The sequence below is a fragment of the Haematobia irritans genome, chromosome 4 (assembly GCF_050003625.1).
Source record: "Haematobia irritans isolate KBUSLIRL chromosome 4, ASM5000362v1, whole genome shotgun sequence".
In the NCBI taxonomy this organism is placed as follows: Eukaryota; Metazoa; Arthropoda; class Insecta; order Diptera; family Muscidae; genus Haematobia; species Haematobia irritans.
This window is the reverse complement of record NC_134400.1, coordinates 161,675,989-161,699,122: the sequence shown is the minus strand read 5'-3', so window position 1 is coordinate 161,699,122 and position 23,134 is coordinate 161,675,989. Positions and strand designations below refer to the sequence as shown.

Below are 23,134 nucleotides of genomic sequence, written 5' to 3'. Positions count from 1 at the left end.
TGAGTTTGAGTTTGAATCATTCGGAACGGTGGAGGATCAACTCCATTTTGGACAATTTGTAGGCAATTTCGACGGCCAGTCGTCCTGGACCCAACACTCCTTCAACCTGAATCAAAACGTTCACCTTTAATCTTTTGAAAAGTAAACATTTATATGTGTATACGGCCGAAAGTTCGGTCGAGCGAAATTGTTCTTTTGTATACAATTTGTGTCATAAATTGTTGATTCCATAATCTTTTATATTAGCTCAACATTGTTTTTCACTGTATATTTATTTTATTACAATTATTTTATTTGCTATAATTTTTTTCGTTTCTGTTTGCAGGCCTGCATAGATGATAATTTAGAAATGGTTGAATTTCTTGTGGAACAAGGCGCTGATATAAACAGACAAGACAACGAAGGTTGGACACCCCTGCATGCCACAGCTTCATGTGGGTAAGTACTTTACTCCTTGCCTCTATAGACGAATAGTTGTGGTTGTGGAAATTTAGAAAATATATGCTAAATATTTACAATATTTTTGTGGTTTCGTAAAAAAATACGAAAAACAAATGTCCTAATAAACCAAAGAAACTATATATGTAAAACAGAGAATATAATAAGAATTGCATAATTATTCATTATTTTATCATTTGTTTTGGCGCAAATGTTCTTTGCCACATTATAGATTTTTATAAGGCTTTATAGGGTGGGGGAAATTAATTTATATATATTTTTTTCATCACTACTGTGGTGGTACCTAGTATTATAACTATGTACTTTTGTATGTAACGCCCAGAAGAAGCAATCGGTTAACCATCGTTTAGTATAACAATCGCCTTGGAATCAAATTCTAATTCGATATAGCGATGTCCGTCTGTCTGTCCATGTCGTTTTGTATTTAAAGTACAGTTGGCAATTTAAATCCGATCTTTTATATATCGGGATTAGATAACAAAAACAAGTACTAATTATCGAATATCGCTTTTTTGCTCTTTAAAATATTTCCCATTAAGATCTTTACACTTTTGCCTCAACCACATAATGGATCCCCCTCCGTGTTTAAGAGTAGCGCGAGTATACCTTGGATTATACTCAGCGCACTTTGGACGACGAACATATTTTTTTCCATCAGGGGACACTCTGTTTAAAGGGTGATACGGTCAAAATTTGGTCAAGGGAAAACGCGTGTAAATCGGTGAAATCGTTTATTTAAAAAATCAAATTAAATTTCTTTTTCAAGTTCAATTAGTATAAAATTCAGGAAAAATATTCAGTTAGGCTTTCGCTTTTCCAAATCCGAATTGCCGGGCCTCACGCTTGACACCTGCCATCAGATTTTGTACAGCCACCTTGGCCACCTTCTTCGCCGCAGAAAGCCAGTTTGCCTTGAACTGCTGCTCGTCCTTAGTAGTTTTTTTGGTCTTCTTTAGGTTCCGCTTGACAATAGCCCAGTATTTCTCAATTGGGCGGAGCTCTGGCGTGTTGGGAGGGTTCTTGTCCTTGGGAACCACCTGCACGTTGTTGGCGGCGTACCACTCCATGGCCTTTTTATCGTAATGGCAAGATGCCAAATCCGGCCAAAACAGTACGGAACAACCGTGTTTCTTCAGGAAAGGCAGCAGACGTTTATTCAAACACTCTTTCACGTAAATTTCTTAGTTGACAGTCCCGCAAGCTATGGAAATGCTGCTTTTCAAGCCACAGGTACAGATGACTTGCCAAACCAGATATTTCTTTGCGAAATTTGACAGTTTTATGTGCTTGAAAATATCTGCTACCGTTCCCCTTCCTTTTGCCGTATAAAACTCCTGTCCCGGAAGCTGCTTGTAGTCGGCTTTGACGTAGGTTTCGTCGTCCATTACCACGCAGTCAAACTTCGTCAGCATCGTCGTGTACTGCCTCCGGGATCGCGCTTTGGCCGTCGTATTTTGTTTATCATCGCGATTTGGAGTCACTACCTTCTTGTAAGTCGATAGTCCGGCTCGTTTTTTGGCTCGATGCACGGTTGTAGACGATACACCCAGCTTATTTGCGGCATCTCGGAGAGAGAGGTTAGGGTTTCGCTTGAAAATACCGACAACTCTCTTTGTCGTCTCAGCGGCTTCCGGTTTTCGATTTCCCCCCGATCCAGACTTCCTGGCTGTCGACAAACGTTCCCCAAACACTTTAATTACATTTGTAACGGTTGATTTGGCAACCTTTAGCGATTTTGCCATCGTATATTATTTATCATCGCGATTTGGAGTCACTACCTTCTTGTAAGTCGATAGTCCGGCTCGTTTTTTGGCTCGATGCACGGTGTTAGCGGATACACCCAGCTTATTTGCGGCATCTCGGAGAGAGAGATTAGGGTTTCGCTTGAAACTACCGGCAACTCTCTTGTCGTCTCAGTGGATTCCGGTTTTCGATTTCCCCCGATCCAGACTTCCTGGCTGTCGACAAACGTTCCCCAAACACTTTAATTACATTGTAACGGGAGCCACCGTGGTGCAATGGTTAGCATGCCCGCCTTGCATACACAAGGTCGTGGGTTCGATTCCTGCTTCGACCGAACACCAAAAAGTTTTTCAGCGGTGGATTATCCCACCTCAGTAATGCAGGTGACATTTCTGAGGGTTTCAAAGCTTCTCTAAGTGGTTTCACTGCAATGTGGAACGCCGTTCGGATTCGGCTATAAAAAGGAGGTCCCTTGTCATTGAGCTTAACATGGAATCGGGCAGCACTCAGTGATAAGAGAGAAGTTCACCAATGTGGTATCACAATGGACTGAATAGTCTAAGTGAGCCTGCCACCTAACCTAACCTAACGGTTGATTTGGCAACTTTTAGCAATTTTGCCAGCTTTGCGTGCGAGTAGCTCGGATTTTCGCGATGCGCGAGCAAAATTTTGATACGCTGCTCTTCTTGCTTGGACGGCATTTTGACAACTGAAGAGTGAATTCCAAAATCAAAATAGGAGCAACAGTCTACACACGCACACCTTCAAAATGAGGCGTGTTCAGGTTTTTTAAATACAAAATTGAAAGAAATACGTCAAGTTTATTTTGACCAAATGTTGACCGTATCACCACTCCACTTTACCACTCAGAATTGATTTTCTTCGTTGTTCTAGTACTACGATTGTGACATATCCAGTTTTTCCGAATCCGGATTTGGCTCATCTTGAAACACCCATACGATGTGCTGCTGTACAATTTCGGGCTCAAACACGTAAATCCACGATTCATCACTTGTTACGATGTCATAGACGTGTTTCGAAGCACCGCAATCGTAATTTTGGAGCATTTCTTTCGACACATCGATATGAGCCTTTTTTGAGCGATTGCCAGATTGCGTGGGATTCAACGCGAACAAGTTTTTATCAATCAGTTGGCGAACAGCTTCAATGATTTCCGGAACAACAATTGATTTTGGACGACCTTCACGAAATTCTTCTCAGAGTGAACTACGACCTCGGTTGAATTCACCATATACTAACAAAAAAAAGTTTACTTGGATCCAAAGATTTTGACCTTCCCTTAAGGATTTTGCTATTGATTCCGAGCCAAAGATGCGGCTTCTTTAAAATAAAGAAATTTTTTAGTGATCTATCGGGCTTTAAATCTAGGACCAATGAAATTAAAATTAAGATACAGATCTCATTTATCAAATTTTAATTCTCTTTTCGCGGTTAATTAATAAAGATAGTCACGTACAAACAAATGTCAATTTAAAAATCGAAATTATAACGGATACTTCAAAGTAAACAAGTAACTACGGCCGTAAGTTCGGCCAGGCCGAATCTTATGTACCCTCCACCATGGATTGCATGGAAACTAGTACTAAATACTGTCATCCACAATCGAATTACTTGGGCAAGTGTTACGGCTTGCCAATGGCAAGGCATCTTAAAACTTCTTAACACCGTCTTCTGAATTGTAAGTTAATCCATGCGGGGTATATATTAAACAAGAAAAGGCCGATTAAATACGTATATAATTCTGTTCGGCAAAATTTTCTATAGAAATAAAATTTTGACAAAATTTTCTATAGCAATAAAAATTTGACAAAATTTTCTATAGAAACAAAATTTTGACAAAATTTTCTATAGAAATAAAATCTTGACAACATTTTGTATAGTAATAAAATTTTGACAACATTATCTATAGAAATAAAATTTTGACAAACTTTTCTATATATTTTCTATATTTTCTATCTTGACAAAATTTTCTATAGTAATAAAATTTTGACAAAAGTTTCTATAGAAATAAAATTTTGGTAGATTATTTTTGGGGATCGGCTTTATATAAATATAGACCGATATGCACCAATTTTTGCATGGTTGTTAGCGGCTATATACTAGCGCAATGTACCAAATTTCACCACGTACCAAATTTCAACCGGATCGGATGAATTTTCCTCCTCCAAGAGCTCCGGAGGTCAAATCTGGGAATCGGTTTAAATGAGGGTTATATATAATTAAGACCGGTATGGACCTATTTTTGCATGGTTGTTAGAGACCATATACCAACACCACGTACCAAATTTCAACCTGATCGAATGAATTTTGCTCATCCATGAGGCTCATGAGGTCAAATCTGGGGATCGGTTTATATGGTGGCTATTTATAATTATGGGCCGATGTGGAGCAATTGTTACATGGTTGTTAGAGACCATATACTAACACCATGTACCCAATTTCAGACCGATCGGCTGCAATTTGCTTCTCGTAGGGGGTCCGCAAGCCAAATCGGGGATCGGTTTATATGGGGGCTATATATAATTATGGACCGATGTAGACCAATTTTTGCATAGTTGTTAGAGACCAAATACTAACACCATGTACCAAATTTCAGCCGGATCGGATGAAATTTGCATCTCGTAGAAGGTCCGCAAGTCAAATCGGGTGGATCGGTTTATATGGGGGCTATATAAAATTATGGACCGATGTGGACCAATTTTTGCATGGTTGTTAGAGACCATATACTAACACCATGTACCAAATTTCAGCCGGATCGGATGAAATTTGCTTCTCTTAGAGGCTTCGCAAGCCAAATCTGGGGATCGGTTTATATGGGGGCTATATATAATTATGGACCGATGTGGACCAATTTTTGCATGGTTGTAAGAGACCACATACTAACACCATGTACCAAATTTCAGCCGGATCGGATGAAATTTGCTTCTCTTAGAGGCTTCGCAAGCCAAATCTGGGGATCGGTTTATATGGGGGCTATACGTAAAAGAGGACCGATATGGCCCATTTGCAATACCATCCGACCTACATGAATAACAACTACTTGTGCCAAGTTTCAAGTCGATAGCTTGTTTCGTTCGGAAGTTAGCGTGATTTCAACAGACGGACGGACGGACATGCTTAGATCGACTCAGAGTTTCTTAAAGCAATATTTCAATGTGTTATAAACGGAAGGACAAAGTTAATATACCCCTCCTATAGTGGAGGGTATACAAATGTTTTCTTATTTCCAAAAAAAACTTAAACCAAAGACGCAAAATCCTCAAAATAAGTCTTAGCCTATATTTGAAGCGTTTTTATCTTAAATCTAAAGTTTCAATTTCAATTAATTTAAAGACAATTTCCTTAAATCAAAAATGTGTTTCTTTACTTTAAGGAAAATTAGCGTTAGTTCGACGCAAATTTACAAAATTTGTGTCCTAAATTTAATTAAAATTTTTTTTTGAAGCAAAGATTATAAACATAATTTTAATTAAAATGTCATTATTATACCCTCCACCATAGGATGGGGGGTATATTAACTTTGTCATTCCGTTTGTAACACATCGAAATATTGCTCTAAGACCCCATAAAGTATATATATTCTGGGTCGTGGTGAACTTCTGAGTCGATCTGAGCATGTCCGTCCGTCCGTCCGTCCGTCCGTCCGTCTGTTGAAATCACGCTAACTTCCGAACGAAACAAGCTATCGACTTGAAACTTGGCACAAGTAGTTGCTATTGATGTAGGTCGGATGGCATTGCAAATGGGCCATATCGGTCCACTTTTACGTATAGCCCCCATATAATCGGACTCCCAAATTTGGCTTGCGAGGCCTCTAAGAGAAGCAAATTTCATGGTGTCAGTATATGGTCTCTAACAACCATGCAAAAATTGGTCCACATCGGTCCATAATTATATGTACCAAATAGCCCCCATATAAATCGATCCCCCGATTTGGTTTGCGAGGCCTCTAAGAGAAGCAAATTTCATCCGATCCGGCTGAAATTTGGTACATGGTGTTAGTATATAGTCTCTAACAACCATGCAAAAATTGGTCCACTTCGGTCCATAATTATATATAGCCCCCATATAAACCGATCCCCCGATTTGGCTTTCGAGGCCTCTAAGAGAAGCAAATTTCATCCGATCCGGCTGAAATTTGGTACATGGTATTAGTATACGGTCTCTAAGTACCATGCAAAAATTGGTCCACATCGGTCCATAATTATAAAGGGTGATTTGTTAAGAGCTTGATAACTTTTTAAAAAAAAAAAACGCATAAAATTTGCAAAATCTCATCGGTTCTTTATTTGAAACGTTAGATTGGTCCATGACATTTACTTTTTGAAGATAATTTCATTTAAATGTTGACCGCGGCTGCGTCTTAGGTGGTCCATTCGGAAAGTCCAATTTTGGGCAACTTTTTCGAGCATTTCGGCCGGAATAGCCCGAATTTCTTCGGAAATGTTGTCTTCCAAAGCTGGAATAGTTGCTGGCTTATTTCTGTAGACTTTAGACTTGACGTAGCCCCACAAAAAATAGTCTAAAGGCGTCAAATTGCATGATCTTGGTGGCCAACTTACCGGTCCATTTCTTGAGATGAATTGTTCTCCGAAGTTTTCCCTCAAAATGGCCATAGAATCGCGAGCTGTGTGGCATGTAGCGCCATCTTGTTGAAACCACATGTCAACCAAGTTCAGTTCTTCCATTTTTGGCAACAAAAAGTTTGTTAGCATCGAACGATAGCGATCGCCATTCACCGTAACGTTGCGTCCAACAGCATCTTTGAAAAAATACGGTCCAATGATTCCACCAGCGTACAAACCACACCAAACAGTGCATTTTTCGGGATGCATGGGCAGTTCTTGAACGGGTTCTGGTTGCTCTTCACTCCAAATGCGCCAATTTTGCTTATTTACGTAGCCATTCAACCAGAAATGAGCCTCATCGCTGAACAAAATTTGTCGATAAAAAAGCGGATTTTCTGCCAACTTTTCTAGGGCCCATTCACTGAAAATTCGACGTTGTGGCTCGTTAGTAAGTCTATTCATGATGAAATGTCAAAGCATACTGAGCATCTTTCTCTTTGACACCATGTCTGAAATCCCACGTGATCTGTCAAATACTAATGCATGAAAATCGTAACCTCAAAAGAATCACCCTTTATATAGCCCCCATGTAAACCGATCACCAGATTTGACCTCCGGAGCCTCTTGGAAGACCAAAATTCTTCCCATTCGGTTGAAATTTGGTACGTGATGTTAGTATATGGTATCCAACAACCATGCAGGAATTGGTTCCTATCAGCCCATAATTATATATAGCTCCCATATAAACCGATCCCCAGATTTGACCTCCGGTGCCTTTTGGAGAAGCAAAATTCATCCCATCTGCTTGAAATTTGGTACGTGGTGATCGTATATAATATTTAATAACCACGCCAAATGTGGTCCATATCAGTCCATAATCATATATAGCCCCATATAAACCGATCCCAAGATTTGGTTTTGGAGCCTCTTGGAGGAGCAAATTTCATCCGAGTGAGTTGAAATTTGGTACATTGTGCTAGTATATGGTCGTTAACAACCAATGCCTAACTAGGTCCATATCGGTCTATAGTTATATGTATCCCTCAGATAAATCGATTTCCAATCACACAAAATTGGTCCATATCAAGTGCATAATTCTATATAGCCCGCACATAAGCGACCCCCGTATTTCAATTCTGGCTCTCTACGTACCGTGCAAAAAGTCCATATCGATTCGTAATTATTTGTAGACTTAACTATACATAACTTTTTTGTCTAATATATACCACGTATGGACTAACTCACAATTTAGAAAACGATGTTAAGAAGTTTTAAGATACCACAACCCAAGTATTTCGATTGTGGATGACAGTCTTTCTTAGAAGTTTCTACGCAATCCATGGTGGAGGGTACATAAGATTCGGCCTGGCCGAACTTACGGCCGTATATACTTGTTTTTTGTCCTTAATATTTTGTAAATTTCGCATCCTAAAATTTAGGTCGCGTGATCTTTAATATCATGTAAATATTTTTTTCAGTGTAATAATACCATGAACTAAAATAGAATTAAATCGGCTTTAGTGAAATATAGGATTCACTTTTTTTAAATGTACAAACAAATAAGTCTTAGCCTATATGAGCTTTTTTCATGTGGCACTCATTTTTCAAGCTTTTGGATCTTTCCCAAAGCTTTTAAACGGTCAGAAATTGTTTGCTGTGCGCCGTGGATTTCGATCAAATGTGGCCATCACTTTTCGGATCATTTCTGGTATTCTTACAGTTTTTTTCTTCTACACTGCAAAAAAGGCATGTCCGGTTCCAAAGATTTTGTCTTTACTTTAACAATTTTGGTATTGATTCCGAGCCAAAGAAGCGTAGAATTCAAGTAAGGATACTTTTAAGACACAATTCTCTTTTAAATTTGGGAGAATCTTAATTTTTCGCTTTTTCATCTTTTTTTCTTCATATGCTATCAAAGTCCTTTAAAAACATGTTGACGACAACTTTATTTTCCAAATTCAGACTCGACTTCCAGTATAAATTCTGCTATGTTTCAAGTGAAAAACGTCTTTAAAATAAAAGGTTGAAAAACATGTCCTATTTTTTAACGATTTTTTGCTTTGTTGTCAAGATGCAAAAAGACAACAAATTTAAAGACAATTTCATTAATTATAAAGAATTTTTCTGAATTATTAAAATCAAGTTGACCTTAGCCCAAAAAAATTTTCTTTCATGTTATGATACCCATTTTTAAGTCAAATCGCTTAATTATAAGGACAATACGACTTCATTGAAAAGTTTATCGACTTTTGGACAAGGAAAAAAATTATTCCCCATGTTCTGGTTTACGAATTCGCAAATCGCAAAATTTTTATCTGTAAATAACTTCTGAACCACTTCCATTTAATTTCCTTATCCATAGGAACAGTATGTAAATATTTCGTTATGATTCGGGCACTAGCGATAGAGAAACATTTTGCGAATTCGAAAACCAGAACAGGAGGATATATTAGAGAAATGCGTCTCATACGCTAAGCAAAATCTGCATTCGTATGTTAAGGACATGAAATCTTTGGCCTCACGACAATATTTTTTTCAGTGCACTTTTGGACGAGTGTTGCATACACTGCCATTATCACGTCAACGACTGGTACCGGTACGGGTACGAGAAACAACAAATTTATTCACTTTAAAAACTGTAGGACTCTAAATATGGTTTTCCAGTCAAATATAAAGCAATCAAAAGTGAACGCAATCTGTGGTGGAGGATGCATAACATTCGGCCTGGCCGAACTTTCAGCTATATATACTTGTTTTTATATATTTTTCTAATTTTTCGTTTTTACATTTTTTCTCATTTTTTTCATGTGTGGATTTCAGTTTTGTGAGCATAGCACGCTATTTGGTGGAGCATGGTGCCGATGTTGCTGCCGTCAATAGTGATGGTGATTTAGCCGTGGACTTGGCTGTCGACATCCAACATTTACCCATGATTGATTTCATGCAAAAAATGGTGGCCGAACAACAAATTGATTGTGCCAAAGCCCGCCAAGCCGAACAACAACAAATGCTGGCAGATGCCAAGAAATGGTTGCGTAGCGATGCCTCCGAAGTTGATAGACCACATCCAAAAACTGGTGCCACAGCATTACATGTAGCTTCTGCAAAGGGTTATACAAAGGTAACTATATATATTTTGTTATAATACATACATGGATATATACATATGTATATGCGGTGAATAATTAAAAAAAGATTGAAGTCCCAATGGGTCGTGTTTAGCCGACCGAACTCGTTGATACTGAGTCCGAGCGTACTATGTTATCAACCAAAAATAATTCATATATTTTATGAATAGTGTTCAGAACGAAATTCATAAATAAAAAAATACTGGTTTTGAATAGCTAGGAATGCATGCATAATATTTATGAAATGTATTATAAATGGAATTACACTAATAAAGAAGTTTACCTGACTTCAAAGATTTTGACCTTCCCTTATAAATTTTGGTATTGATTCGGAACCAAAGATGCTGCTGCACTAAAATAAAGACATTTTTGAAGGAACTCTATCTAGCTTTAAACCTACCCTTTAAAGATTTCAAATTAGGATACACACAAAATTTTTTTTTCTGATTCAATCACGAAATTAAATGTTCCAATTAATTTTTTTAATGATGTGTCTTCAATTACGATTAAAAAATTAATTGATTTGATTCAAAAATTTCAATTAATTTTTTTTATTGATTCAATTGAAAATTTAATTGATGTTGATTGCAAAACTCAATTCATTTCTTGAACTACCAACGTAGCTATTTTCAATTATTTTCTTATCGGACTTTGTGTTTTTACACAAAAAAAAAAAAAAATGTTTGTCTTCGAATACAATTAATTTTTAATAGTATCAGTCATCAATGTCAATTAAAAAATTAATTGATACAACAAATTTTTGTGATTGATTTTTGTTTCAATTAAAAAAAATTGTTGAATTAATTAATCTTTTTATTGAAAATGTAATTGGACAACATTTTTGTAATATTGATGATCCAATTATTTTTTAATTGAAATGTCTTCAATCACGAAAATGATTGTATCAATTGGACATAAAAAATATTTGATTTCATTAGAAAATTTCAATTAATTATACCATGCGCCACACTGTGGAACAGGGTATTATAAGTTAGTGCATATGTTTGTAACACCCAGAAGGAGACGAGATAGACACATGGTGTCTTTGGCAATAACGTTCAGTGTGGGTCCCTGAGTCGATATAACCATGTCCGTCTGTTCGTCTGTCCGTCCGTCCGTCTGTCTGTGAACACATTTTTGTGATCAAAGTCTAGGTCGCAATTTGAGTCCAATCGCCTTCAAATTTGGCACATGTTCCTAATTTGGGTCAGAATAGAACCCTATTGATTTTGGAAGAAATCGGTTCAGATTTAGATATAGCTCCCATATATATCTTTCGCCCGATATGGACTAATTTGAACCCAGCAGCCAGAGTTTTATACCGATTTGCTTGAAATTTTGTACAAACACATAGTCGTATGGTCAAGTGTGCCAAATTTGATTGAAATCGGTTCAGATTTAGATATAGCTCCCATATATATCTTTCGCCCGATATGGACTTATATAGCCCCAGAAGCCAGAATTTTGGCCGAATTTGGTTGAAATTTTGCACTAGGAGTAGTATGGTCAAGTGTGCAAAATTTGATTGAAATCGGACTGATATGTACTAATATGGACTAATATGGTCCTTAAAGCCAGAGTTTTGGTCCAATTTGGTTGAAATTTTGCACAGGGAGTACAATTAGTAATATAGTCATATGTGCCAATCGGTTCGGATTTAGATATAGCTCCCATATATATTTTTTTCTGATTTCGACAAAAATGGTCAAAATACCAACATTTGCCTTGTTAAATCGCCCCTGCTTAGTCGAAAAGTTGTAAAAATGACTCTAAACTTCTAATACATATATATCGAGCGATAAATCATAAATAAACTTTTGCGAAGTTTCCTCAAAATTGCTTCAGATTTAAATGTTTCTCATATGTTTTTACTAAAATTGTGTTCCCTAGTGCATTAGCCAACTTAAATTTTGAGTCTATAGATTTTGTAAAAGTCTATCAAATTCTGTCCAAATCGAGTGATGTTTAAATGTATGTATTTGGGACAAACCTTTATATATAGCCCCCAACACATTTGACGGATGTGATATAGTATCGAAAATTTAGATCTACAAAGTGGTGCAGGGTATAATATAGTCGGCCCCGCACTACTTTAGACTTTCCTTACTTGTTTTTTAATTGATTCAATTAAAAATGTAATAGATGTTGATTGCATAACTAAATTATTTTTATACCCTCCAGCATAGGATGGGGTGGAACACATCGAAATATTGCTCTATGACCCCATAAAGTATATATATTCTGGGTCGTTATGAAATTCTGAGTCGATCTGAGCATGTCCGTCCGTCTGTTGAAATCACGCTAACTTCCGAACGAAACAAGCTCTCGACTTGAAACTTGGCACAAGTAGTTGTTATTGATTTGGTCGGATGGTATTGCAAATGGGCCATATCGGTCCACTTTTACGTATAGCCCCCATATAAACGGACCCCCAAATTTGGCTTGCGAATCCTCTAGGTTAGGTTAGGTTAGGTGGCAGCCCGATGTATCAGGCTCACTTAAACTATTCAGTCCATTCCATGTTAAGCTCAATGACAAGGGACCTCCTTTTTATAGCCGAGTCCGAACGGCGTTCCACATTGCAGTGAAACCACTTAGAGAAGTTTTGAAACCCTCAGAAATGTCACCAGCATTACTGAGGTGGGATAATCCACCGCTGAAAAACTTTCTGGTGTTCGGTCGAAGCAGGAATCGAACCCACGACCTTGTGTATGCAAGGCGCGCATGCTAACCATTGCACCACGGTGGCTCCCATGTAAAAATTCGTCCACATCGGTCCATAATTATATATAGCCCCCATATAAACCGATCCCCAGATTTGGCTTGCGGAGCCCCTAAGAGAAGCAAATTTCATCCGATCCGGCTGAAATTTGGTACATGGTGTTAGTATATGGTCTCTAACAACCATGCAAAAAATGGTCCATATCGGTCCATAATTATATATAGCCCCCATATGAACCGATTCCCCGATTTGGCTTGCGGAACCTCTAAGAGAAGCAAATTTCATCCGATCTGGGTGACATTTGGTACATGGTGTAAGTATATGGTCTCTAATGACCATGTAAAAATTGGTCGAAATCGGTCCATAATTATATATAGGCCCCATATGAGCCGATCCCCAGATTTGACCTCCGCAGCCCCTTGGAAGAGCAAAATTCATCCGATTCGGTTGAAATTTGGTACGTGATGTTAGTATATTGTATCCAACAACCATGCAGGAATTGGTTCATATCAGTCCATAATTATGTATAGCTCCTATATAAACCGATCCCCAGATTTGACCTCTGGTGCCTTATGGAGAAGCAAAATTCATCCGATCTGGTTGAAATTTGGTACGTGGTGGTAGTATGTGATATTTAACAACCATGCCAAAAGTGGTCCATATCAGTCCATAATCATATGTAGCCCCCATATAAACCGATCCCGAGATTTGGTTTTGGAGCCTCTTGGAGGAGCAAATTTCATCCGAGTGAGTTGAAATTTGGTACATTGTGCTAGTATATGGCCATTAGGTCCATGTCGCCCCCACATAAGCGACCCCCATATTTCAATTCTGGCTCTCTACGTATCGTGCAAAAAGTCCATATCGATTCGTAATTATTTGTAGACTTTCCTATACATAACTTTTTTGTCTAATATATACCACGTATGGACTAACTCACAATTTAGAAAACGATGTTAAGAAGTTTTAAGATACCACAACCCAAGTAATTCGATTGTGGATGACATTCTTTCGTAGACGTTTTTACGCAATCCATGGTGGAGGGTACATAAAATTCGGCCTGGCCGAACGTGTTTTAATTAAAACGTATCTATTTGTAATTACTTTCTTCACACAAAAAAATTATTTTCTGATTCAATCACAAAATTAATTTATCCAATTAATTTATTAATTGAAATGTCTTCAATCACAGAAATGATATCAATTAAAAAAATAATTGGAAGTCAATTAAAAACATTAATTGATACTATTAAAATATATCTCTGATTCAATCACCAATTTAAGTGATGATCCAATAAATTTTTTAATTGAAATGTCTTCAATCTCGAAAATGATAGCATCAATTGGACATAAAAAATATTTGATTTCATTAGCAATTTCAATTAATTTTTTAATTGATCCAATTAAAAATGTAATAGATGTTTATTGCACAACTCAATTAATTTTTTAATTAAAACGTATCTATTTTTAATTACTTTCTTCACACAAGAATATTATTTTCTGATTCAATCACGAAATTAATTTATCCAATTAGTTTTTTAATTGAAATGTCTTCAATCACAGAAATGATATTATTAATTAAAAAATTAATTGGAAGTCAATTAAAAAATTAATTGATAGTATTAAAATATTTCTCTGATTCAATCACCAAATTAGTTGATGATCCAATTAATTGTTTAATTGAAAGTATCAATTGGACATAAAAAAATATTTGATTTCATTAGCAAATTTCAATTATTTTTTTAATTGATCCAATTAAAAATGTAATAGATGTTTATTGCATAACTCAATTAAATTTTTAATTAAAACGTATCTATTTTTAATTACTTTCTTCACACAAAAAAATTCTTTTTTGATTCAATCACGAAATTAATTGAAATGTCTTCGATTACAGAAATGATATTATCAATTAAAAATTAATTGGAAGTTAATTAAAAAATTAATTGATACTCTTAAATATTTGTGATTGATTTTTGTTTCAATTAAAACATTTGTTGAATCAATTAAATTTTTAATTGAAAATTTTTAAAACTCAATACTGTAATTGGAAAAATTTTCGTGAATTTTTTTCTGTGTTAGCTGACTTTGTGTTTTCAGTTTGATTGTTTGAAATAAATTCTTAATTAAAAATTAAAAAATTCTCTATCTCATTTGTTAATAACTTAGTCTTCCGAGGTTGATTAAAACGTTTATTGTATCAATTAATTTTTTAATAAAAAAGTTAAAAATTTTTATTAATTATTTAAATTTTATTAAAAAGATATTTTTTTTAATTTATCAATTGAAAAAATTGTCAACTTCAATTAACTTTTTAATTGGAAATATTTTTGTACACAGAAAAAAATTGCCTTAGTTAAACTAACGCTAAATTGAACTTATTTTTATTGGAAAAAAATTATTTGCTTGTAGTTAAATTTTATTATTTTTATCGAAATTTTCCACAGCTTACTGAAATCTTACTTTTTTAAGTATGTCTCAAACATTTTATGAACTAAACGTGAGTATAAAGTTCAATGACCGTACCGATATGATAAGTTCAATATGAACTAAAACAAATGAAAATTTTCGTACGATTCCCAAAAATAGTAAGAATGAACTACTACTGTATGGTTAAAATGGTCATGATTTGGCGCCAATGATTTTCTTCTCTACTTTTAGTTAATTTTTTCTTCTATGAGATGATGTAATTTCGTGAACTGCAGTTAAAAAGTACAATGCCCTGTTGTACTTTTTAACTGCTTTTAATAACGCTTTGTGGAAATCTCAAAATGTGGAGTAAAATTTAGTTCAATTTTCGTGCGTGGTAGTTCATTCTTCCTATAAAACAGTTCACTTTTTTCGGTGTAATATTTTTTTCTGTGTTTATGGCACTAAAGCCAATTTAGAGCCATGTTCTTATTTTTGATTCCATTTCGAATCCGACCAAATAATGGTGTAGTGCCAGCCCGATATTTCAGGCTAGTCCATAAGTCCATAATAAAATCCACTCTAATTATTTTCGGTGCAAATGTCCTGCTCTTAAATTAGAGTGATTTTGGCTCTCAGCTCTTTTTTTTTCGGTGTAATATGTATTTCTTCAGAAGATTTATTAAAAATGCAGTCTGGATTTTTTGATGTTAAAGATATGCGCAAATTAATATGTCCCAAAACGAAAATGAAAATTTGATAAATGAGATCTGTATTCTAATTTTAATTTTTAGAGCTAAATGTCATTATTTTAAAGAAGCCTTATCTTTGGCACAGAATAAGTACCAGAATCCTTAAGGTAAGATCAAAATCTTTGAATCGAAGTATTCTTTATTTTGAATGCGGTTCAACTTTCAATTTGGCCATAATTTTTCTAATCTTCTACTCCAAATGACGTTATATCATCAAAATCGTTAGGTTAGGTTAGGTTAGGTTAGGTTAAAGTGGCAGCCCGATTAAGTTTCAGACTCACTTAGACTATTCAGTCCATTGTGATACCACATTTAACTAAAAGTACCTATTACATATGGGCACTTCTAGTTTTAACCACTGAACCTTCTCTATTATTTTCTTTTGTTGAACCAACCAGATTGTTCCAAAAACATTAACAGACTGCTTAAGTTAATATTTTCCAGGTCCGCCAGTAATCTAAAGCTACACAGTCTCACACAAGTTTACATACGATTAAAGAATTTGTATATTATTTAAATAATAAAATATTATAAACTATGCATATATATGCTTTAATTTTTGTAAAATAATTTGAAAAACAAAGTATTTGGTAATTTTTAACAAAAAATTTTTATTGTGGTTTATAAACAACAACAAGAAATATGTTTAGTTAGAAGGTTAAAAACTCGGGGGTATGTAAACTTGTGTAAGACTGTGTATATGCCCCTAAAATTCGCTTACGCCTTACACAAACTGCAGGACACTCACACAAGAGATGTTTAATTGATTCCTTTTCCTCCGCATCATGACAGCTCATACAGTGGTCATTATGCTTCGCAGCAATAGTTTTTGCAAATTCGCCTATCAGTCAGCGACCCGTTATACCAGATATCATGAGTGATATCTGACGTCTTGAGAACACTAGCATATCTAGTGTGCGGTTTAAGTTTAAATGGGGCCATATTTGCTTGGTGTCGTTACAACTCTTGCAATTCTCCCATCGAACATTGACCATCATAACAGCCTTCCCACGCAGTAAGAGCTTGCAGGTTGCCAGAGGCATACCAACAGATTCTAGTTTCCCTGGAATATGTAAGGTAGTTCCTAGCCTTGCTAACTCATCTGCTTCGCAGTTCCCCGGTATGTTCCTATGGCCAGACACCCATATTAGGTGAATATTGTACTGCTCAACCATCTCGTTGAGAGATTTGCGGCAGTCGATGGCCGTTTTCGAGTTAAGGAACACAGAGTCCAATCGTTAAATTCAAGGCAAAAATCATCAAATCATCTTTTTAACTTTTGTATAAAAAATTCTGTAAAATTACCATAAACTACCACTTCTGGCAATACAGCTCTCATATTTAATATTAATTTTTCAATACGTTTATTCTTCCAAAGGTTTTAAGTTTACTGCTCGCAGGACGTGCTAATGTTGATGCTCAAGATAATGATGGTTGGACACCATTACATGCTGCTGCTCATTGGGGTCAAAAAGAGGCAGCAGAAATGTTGCTAGATGCTATGGCCGATATGGATGTACGCAATTATGCAGGTCAAACTTGTATCGATGTGGCTGAACGTAAAATGGTCAAATATTTGGAAGAATATAGAGCCAATAATAAACGCATTAAACGAAGGCCATCTAGTCAAATTAGGTAAGATGAAAAAAATCATAAAATTCGAAAGATATTAAATTTCTATAACCAATATATAAATATATTTTGTGTTTTTTTTTTTTTTTGTGTAAAACTTATAGTCGAATCTCAGATACCATTGAAAATCATATGGATAAAACACCGCCCAAGATAATACGTGTTGAAGTTCGGCCAGAAAATAATAAGGATCATGCTAATGGTAAGTTTGATTATATGAATGAAAAAAAATGTATAGGCGTACCACTGATCAGTTTTCGATCCATTACAAAAAAAAAAAAAAAAACAACCCAACAACAATAATAATAAATAATAATACTTTTGATATTGATTTTTATTTTCTATATTTTTTTTTACAAAACAATATGTTGTGAATGTTTGTATGTATGTTTGGCGGGGGTTTTAATTGTGATGGGTGTGAGTGTATGTCTCATATTTTTCTGGATATGTTATTCGCCCTCCCCCTTATTAGGGTCCCATGGGCGTTAATTGTCATATGTTGTTTTACTATGTTTCTTTTTCTTTTCATCAATCACAAATATTCCTCAATTCCTGTCCATTTATACATTTTCATTTCATTTTCGCAATCACCAAATCATTGTATCCATTTGTTCTCTTTGGTTGAATTAGGTTATGGTGGCAGCAAACAAAACATATATTTGTTGCGTGGATTCCTTTGTTTTTAATTGATGTCAAATGACAAAAAATTTTGGAAATTATCTAAATTTTAGAAGCCATGCACTTCTGCTCGATATGACCACTTTTTACTTTGAAAATTCGTTGGAAAAACGAGTTGCGGAATGTATTGTCGATATATTGACCCATTACTGCGCTTCTTTCAGTGTATCCATACTGACATATTGTTGGGCAAAATGGCCTAACTAGAAAACTCCGTCGGAATTGATTATAATCAAAATCACATGAGTTAAAAAAATCTTTTTAAAAATTTGAAAAAACCAAATTTCGATTTTTCTTGCGATTTTTGAGAAATTGACTTTGGACATCGCGACAATCTACCTTTGTAAAAAAAATACAACAAAAAATAAGCTAAAGACATTCCTCTACCAAAATCCGAAACAAAACATTGACTTTATTTTCTCAAAAGTTTTCTTTCCTCTATTCTACGTTTGTAAGCTAAAGACATTCCTCTATCAAAATTTGTAACAAAACATCGACTTTATTTTCTCAAAATTTTTCTTTCTTCTATTCTACGTTTGTAAAAGCCGATTTTCGACTTTTTAAAAAGCCAAATTTCGATTTTTTTACGATTTTTGAATAGTCGACTTTTTGAAAAAAAAAATCCATCAAATGAGCTAAAGGCATTCCTCTATCAAAATCGGAGACAAACATCGACTTTATTTTGTCAAAATTGCACTTTTGATGATTTTTCAGCCTAAAATGAGTTAAATCGCATTCCTCTTTGAATTCAAATTCGACTTTTGGTCGATTTTGGTCACTAAATTAAATCGTTTAGTTGACTTTTAAGTCAAAGTTCGACTTTAAAGATTACCAAAAAAGATACGACTTCGACTATACGTCTTGTTTTTTGTCTAAAACTCGATTTGTCGTAACATGGACCTTTTTTTATCAAAATTTAAAAAAACCGACTTTCGTCCATTCGACTTTTGTAAAAGTCTCCATTCGACTTTTGCGATGATTGAAAAGTCGACTTTAGACGTCAATGTATTCGACTTTTTGATTAATTTTCAGCATAAAATAAGATTACGACTTCGACTTCTCCCTTGTTTTGCCATAAAAAAGTTGGTTAGTCGTCGACTTTTTTTGTAAAACTTTGAAAAAGTCGACTTTCCTCTGTTCGAGTTTGTATAAGTCGACTTTCGAGTTTTGCGATTATTGAAAAGACAATGGGAAAGTTGTGAAAATGAGCTAAATCACACATCTCTTTTAAATCAAATTCGATAATTTGCTCACTATAAAAAGTCGATTTCAATCGAATAAATCAAAAGTCGAAATATTACGAAAAAGATACAACTCCGATTATTCGTCTTGTTTTTTCTTTTTTTTTTTTTTTGTTAAAAAATGGACTTGTCGTAACGTCGACTTTTTTTTATCAAAATTTGAAACAGTCGTCTTTTGATGTGAAAATGAGCTAATCATAGTCCTCTTTTAAATCAAATTGTACTTTTGTTCACTATAAAAAGTAGATTAGTGATTTTGACCAATGTTGAATCGATTTTCAAATAGTTCAAAAGTCGAAATATTACAAAAAAGGTACGACTCCGAATATTCGTCTTTTTTTTTGTCAAAAAATCGACTTGTCGTAACGTCGACATTTGGGAGTCACCATGGTCACCATGCAATGGTTAGCATGCCCGCCTTGCATACACAAGGTCGTTGGTTCGATTCCTGCTTCGACCGAACACCAAAAAGTGGATTATCCCACCTCAGTAATGCTGGTGGAATTTCTGAGGGTTTCAAAACTTCTCTAAGCGGCTTCACTGCAATGTGGAACGCCGTTCGGACTCGGCTATAAAAATAAGGTCCCTTGTCATTGTGATTAACATGGAATCGGGCAGCACTCAGTGATAAGAGAGAAGTTCACCAATGTGGTATCACAATGGACTGAATAGTCTAAGTGAGCCTGATACATCGGGCTGCCACCTAACCTAACCTAACCTAACCTAACCTAACGTCATCGTTTTTGCCCAAATTTCGACTTTTGCTCACTATAAAAAATCGAATTCCAACGTTGAATCAATTTTCAAAAAAATCAAAAATCAGATTTAAAGATTAACAAAAAGATACAACTTCCACTATTCGTCTTCGTTTTTGTCAAAAAAATCGACTTGTTGTAACGTCGATTTTTTTTAATTTAAAAAAGACGACTTTCGTTCTTTCGACTTTTGGGATGATTCAAAATTCGATTTTTTGACGTCACTTCCTTCGGCTTTTTAATGAATTTTTATAGATTCTTCACTTACACATACTTTCGGCGGCAATGCCGAGTCTTAGTGGTACTTTCATAGTCTATGGTCCGTCTTACATACATGGATTCAATTTCGACCGAACACCAAAAAGTTTCTCAGTAATGCTGGTTAAACTTCTTATTGTATTAAAACTTCTCTATAGATTCAATACGAGTATGTCATTTGGGGAATCTGCACGTGCATTCTATAAATAGGCCACTGTAACTGAAATTATACTAAATTCTCCCGTCTATACCATAGCTGAGGATTTGGACATTAGATCGTATGGCATTACGCTGCGTATAGCCAATGTATAGTTTTTGGTGTTAGTCCCTAAGTTTTCTTTATTCTCTCTCTCTCTCTCTCTCTCTCTCTCTCTCTTGTCACCATCGTCATTATTTGATCAGATCTAAAATTATCTCAGTACATCTGCTTTGGAACCATCGACATCTTTTTACATGCATTATTTCTGTTTCAAATTTCTTGCCAAAAAATAGGTTCCACCCTCTGGGTAGTGGCTCTAATTGGAAAATGCCGTAATGCCGCTTTGGCCACTATATCTAGATGTAGCAGATGTAATATAGCATTAAGGGAATCTGTATATGTTTCAGCAAATAATCAATCGTTGAAATTCTGAATTCGTCCGTGTTAGAGAATTACTGAAGTTTGGGCCACCAGATTACAAAATCGTATAGCATTGTAGGTCTAGCTAATGCCAATATATATTCCATGGTTTTATTCATTTTTTTTCTATTGTCTGTCTTGTCATCACCATCATCATCATCATTTGATCAGATCTAAAATTCATCTCATTATTGTTCCACAAAATGAAATTTTATGGTTATTGTTTTACGTTGATTAGCTCCTCATTCGAATATTATTTGATTTTGACAATTTCATATTGATGTTATTTCAATATTTTCTAGTTCTCATTACCATGTGGTTTTGTTTATTTTGTTGTCTTCATTTCTCTTTATCTACCATTTTATTGTTGTTCTTGGTAAATATTATTGTTATATGTTTTATATGATGGCTTCGCCAAACAATGATATAGTTGCCACATGTGTTGCTTCAACATCGGGATATAGTAGTAGTAGTGGTGATGGTGGTGGTCTACCCACAAATTCTGAATCCGAAGAAACGGACTCTGATCTGACTGATTCGACAGAGAGTTCGCATTCAACGAGTCTTTCTGAACCTGATGATGAAGAACAAGAAGAAGGTATCGTCGTTGTTACTAAATTATAAATATTTGCATATTTTTTCCTTCTCTTTTTTTTTGTAATGTTTCCTTATTAATGCACGCATTTATTATTGCCTTGATTTTTATTAATTCAATCTCCAATCTCTTACTACATAATCGAATTTGTATTCAATATTTTTCTATAAAATTTTCCATTTATTTGTAATACTGTGGTTTCCAAAAATGATTCATGTTTTCCCAAAATAAAAAAATATATAAATTTGTATTTCAGTTTTGCATTGAAAAAATGTATTTTCAATTACTTATAGATCTTCAATAATTTACAGATAATTTACATCTAAGACATATAAAGAGATACATTTTTTTAAATAGATGGAATCAGAGAATGAGCCGACCCATTTTTGGCTGACACTACATTCCTGCCTCCGGTGACTTGACGGCTAAGCCGATACAAATTTGTCTATTCGGCGCACAATTATCCATTATAAAATAAATTTGAATTTACCCGAATGGTAATGAGATTAGTTGTACAACCAATCTTAAATCAAATTTTCATTTCATTCAAATTTTCTGAGCAAAATTTTTGCAAAAATTTTACAGCAACTTGCGGGTGGAAATATCAAAATTTCGACAAAAATACAACAATTATAAATACATTTTTCCGATTTAAATAAATATTTTGGATTAATTGGCGGCTAAATTTGAGTCGGCATATTCGGCGGCGGCGTTGGCTGGCAAAAACTGCACACAAAAAAAATTTTTTCTGATTCAATCACGAAATTAATTGATCCAATTAATTTTTAATTGAAATGTCTTCAATCACAGAAATGATAGTATACACTAAAAAATTAATTGAAGGTCAATTAAGAAGTTAATTGATCCAATTAAAAAATTAATTGATATTATTATTTTTGTGATTGATTTTTGTTTTAATTAAAAAAATTTGTTGAATCAATTAAATTTTTAATTGAATATTTTTTAAAACTCAATTAAATTCGAAAAATTTTCGTGAAATTTTTTTGTGTGTGGTTGGCGGCGGCTGAAATCAGCGGCGCAACTTGGCGGCTTCATTCTCTGGATGGAATATACAGCCAAAGATATAAGCCGAGAATTCAGTTTTCCAACGGCTTTGGGGGGCTTGACGTCTGAGCCGATACAAATTTGTCTATTCGGCACCGATCCACTACAAAATCAAATTGGAGGAGTACGAACCGCTTTGAAATTAGTTGTACAACCTATCATACAATCAAATTTACATTTTATTTATCTCTGATGTGCAGAGAATGAAGCCGCCTAGTCGTGCTGCCAATTTTAGTCGCAGTCAACCTTTTTTGCCAGTCGACGCCGCCGCCGAATATGTCGACTCAAATTTAGCCGCCAATTAATCAAAAATATTTATTTTAATATGAAAAATGTATTAATAATTTGTGTATTTTTTGCCAAAAATTTGTAACCTCCACCCACTATTAATCAGTATTAAGTTGTTATAAAAATTTTGCAAAAATTTAACTTAGAAAATTTTAATGAAATATAAATATGATTGTCAGATTGGTTGTACAATTAATCTTATTA

General features: G+C 34.9%; 1 protein-coding gene across 21 annotated transcripts in view; it reads left to right on the top strand.

Annotated features, from left to right (window-relative positions):
* Mbs (Myosin binding subunit) overlaps positions 1-23,134 on the top strand; it is a 251,005-nt gene that overhangs the window by 59,579 nt on the left and 168,292 nt on the right. For 17 of the 21 annotated variants that reach the window (XR_012721281.1, XM_075303751.1, XM_075303749.1 and 14 more), the window contains exons 3-7: positions 326-438; positions 9,612-9,912; positions 17,178-17,434; positions 17,536-17,633; positions 21,413-21,580. Coding sequence is in view for 20 of the 21 variants with exons in the window: in XM_075303751.1 (XP_075159866.1) it covers positions 326-438; positions 9,612-9,912; positions 17,178-17,434; positions 17,536-17,633; positions 21,413-21,580 (937 nt within the window). In the remaining variant the exon portion in view is untranslated. Of the gene's footprint in view, positions 1-325; positions 439-9,611; positions 9,913-17,177; positions 17,435-17,535; positions 17,634-17,903; positions 18,122-21,412; positions 21,581-23,134 lie in introns of those variants that run through there. The other 4 variants (XM_075303755.1, XM_075303753.1, XM_075303752.1 and 1 more) reach the window with 2 other exon arrangements.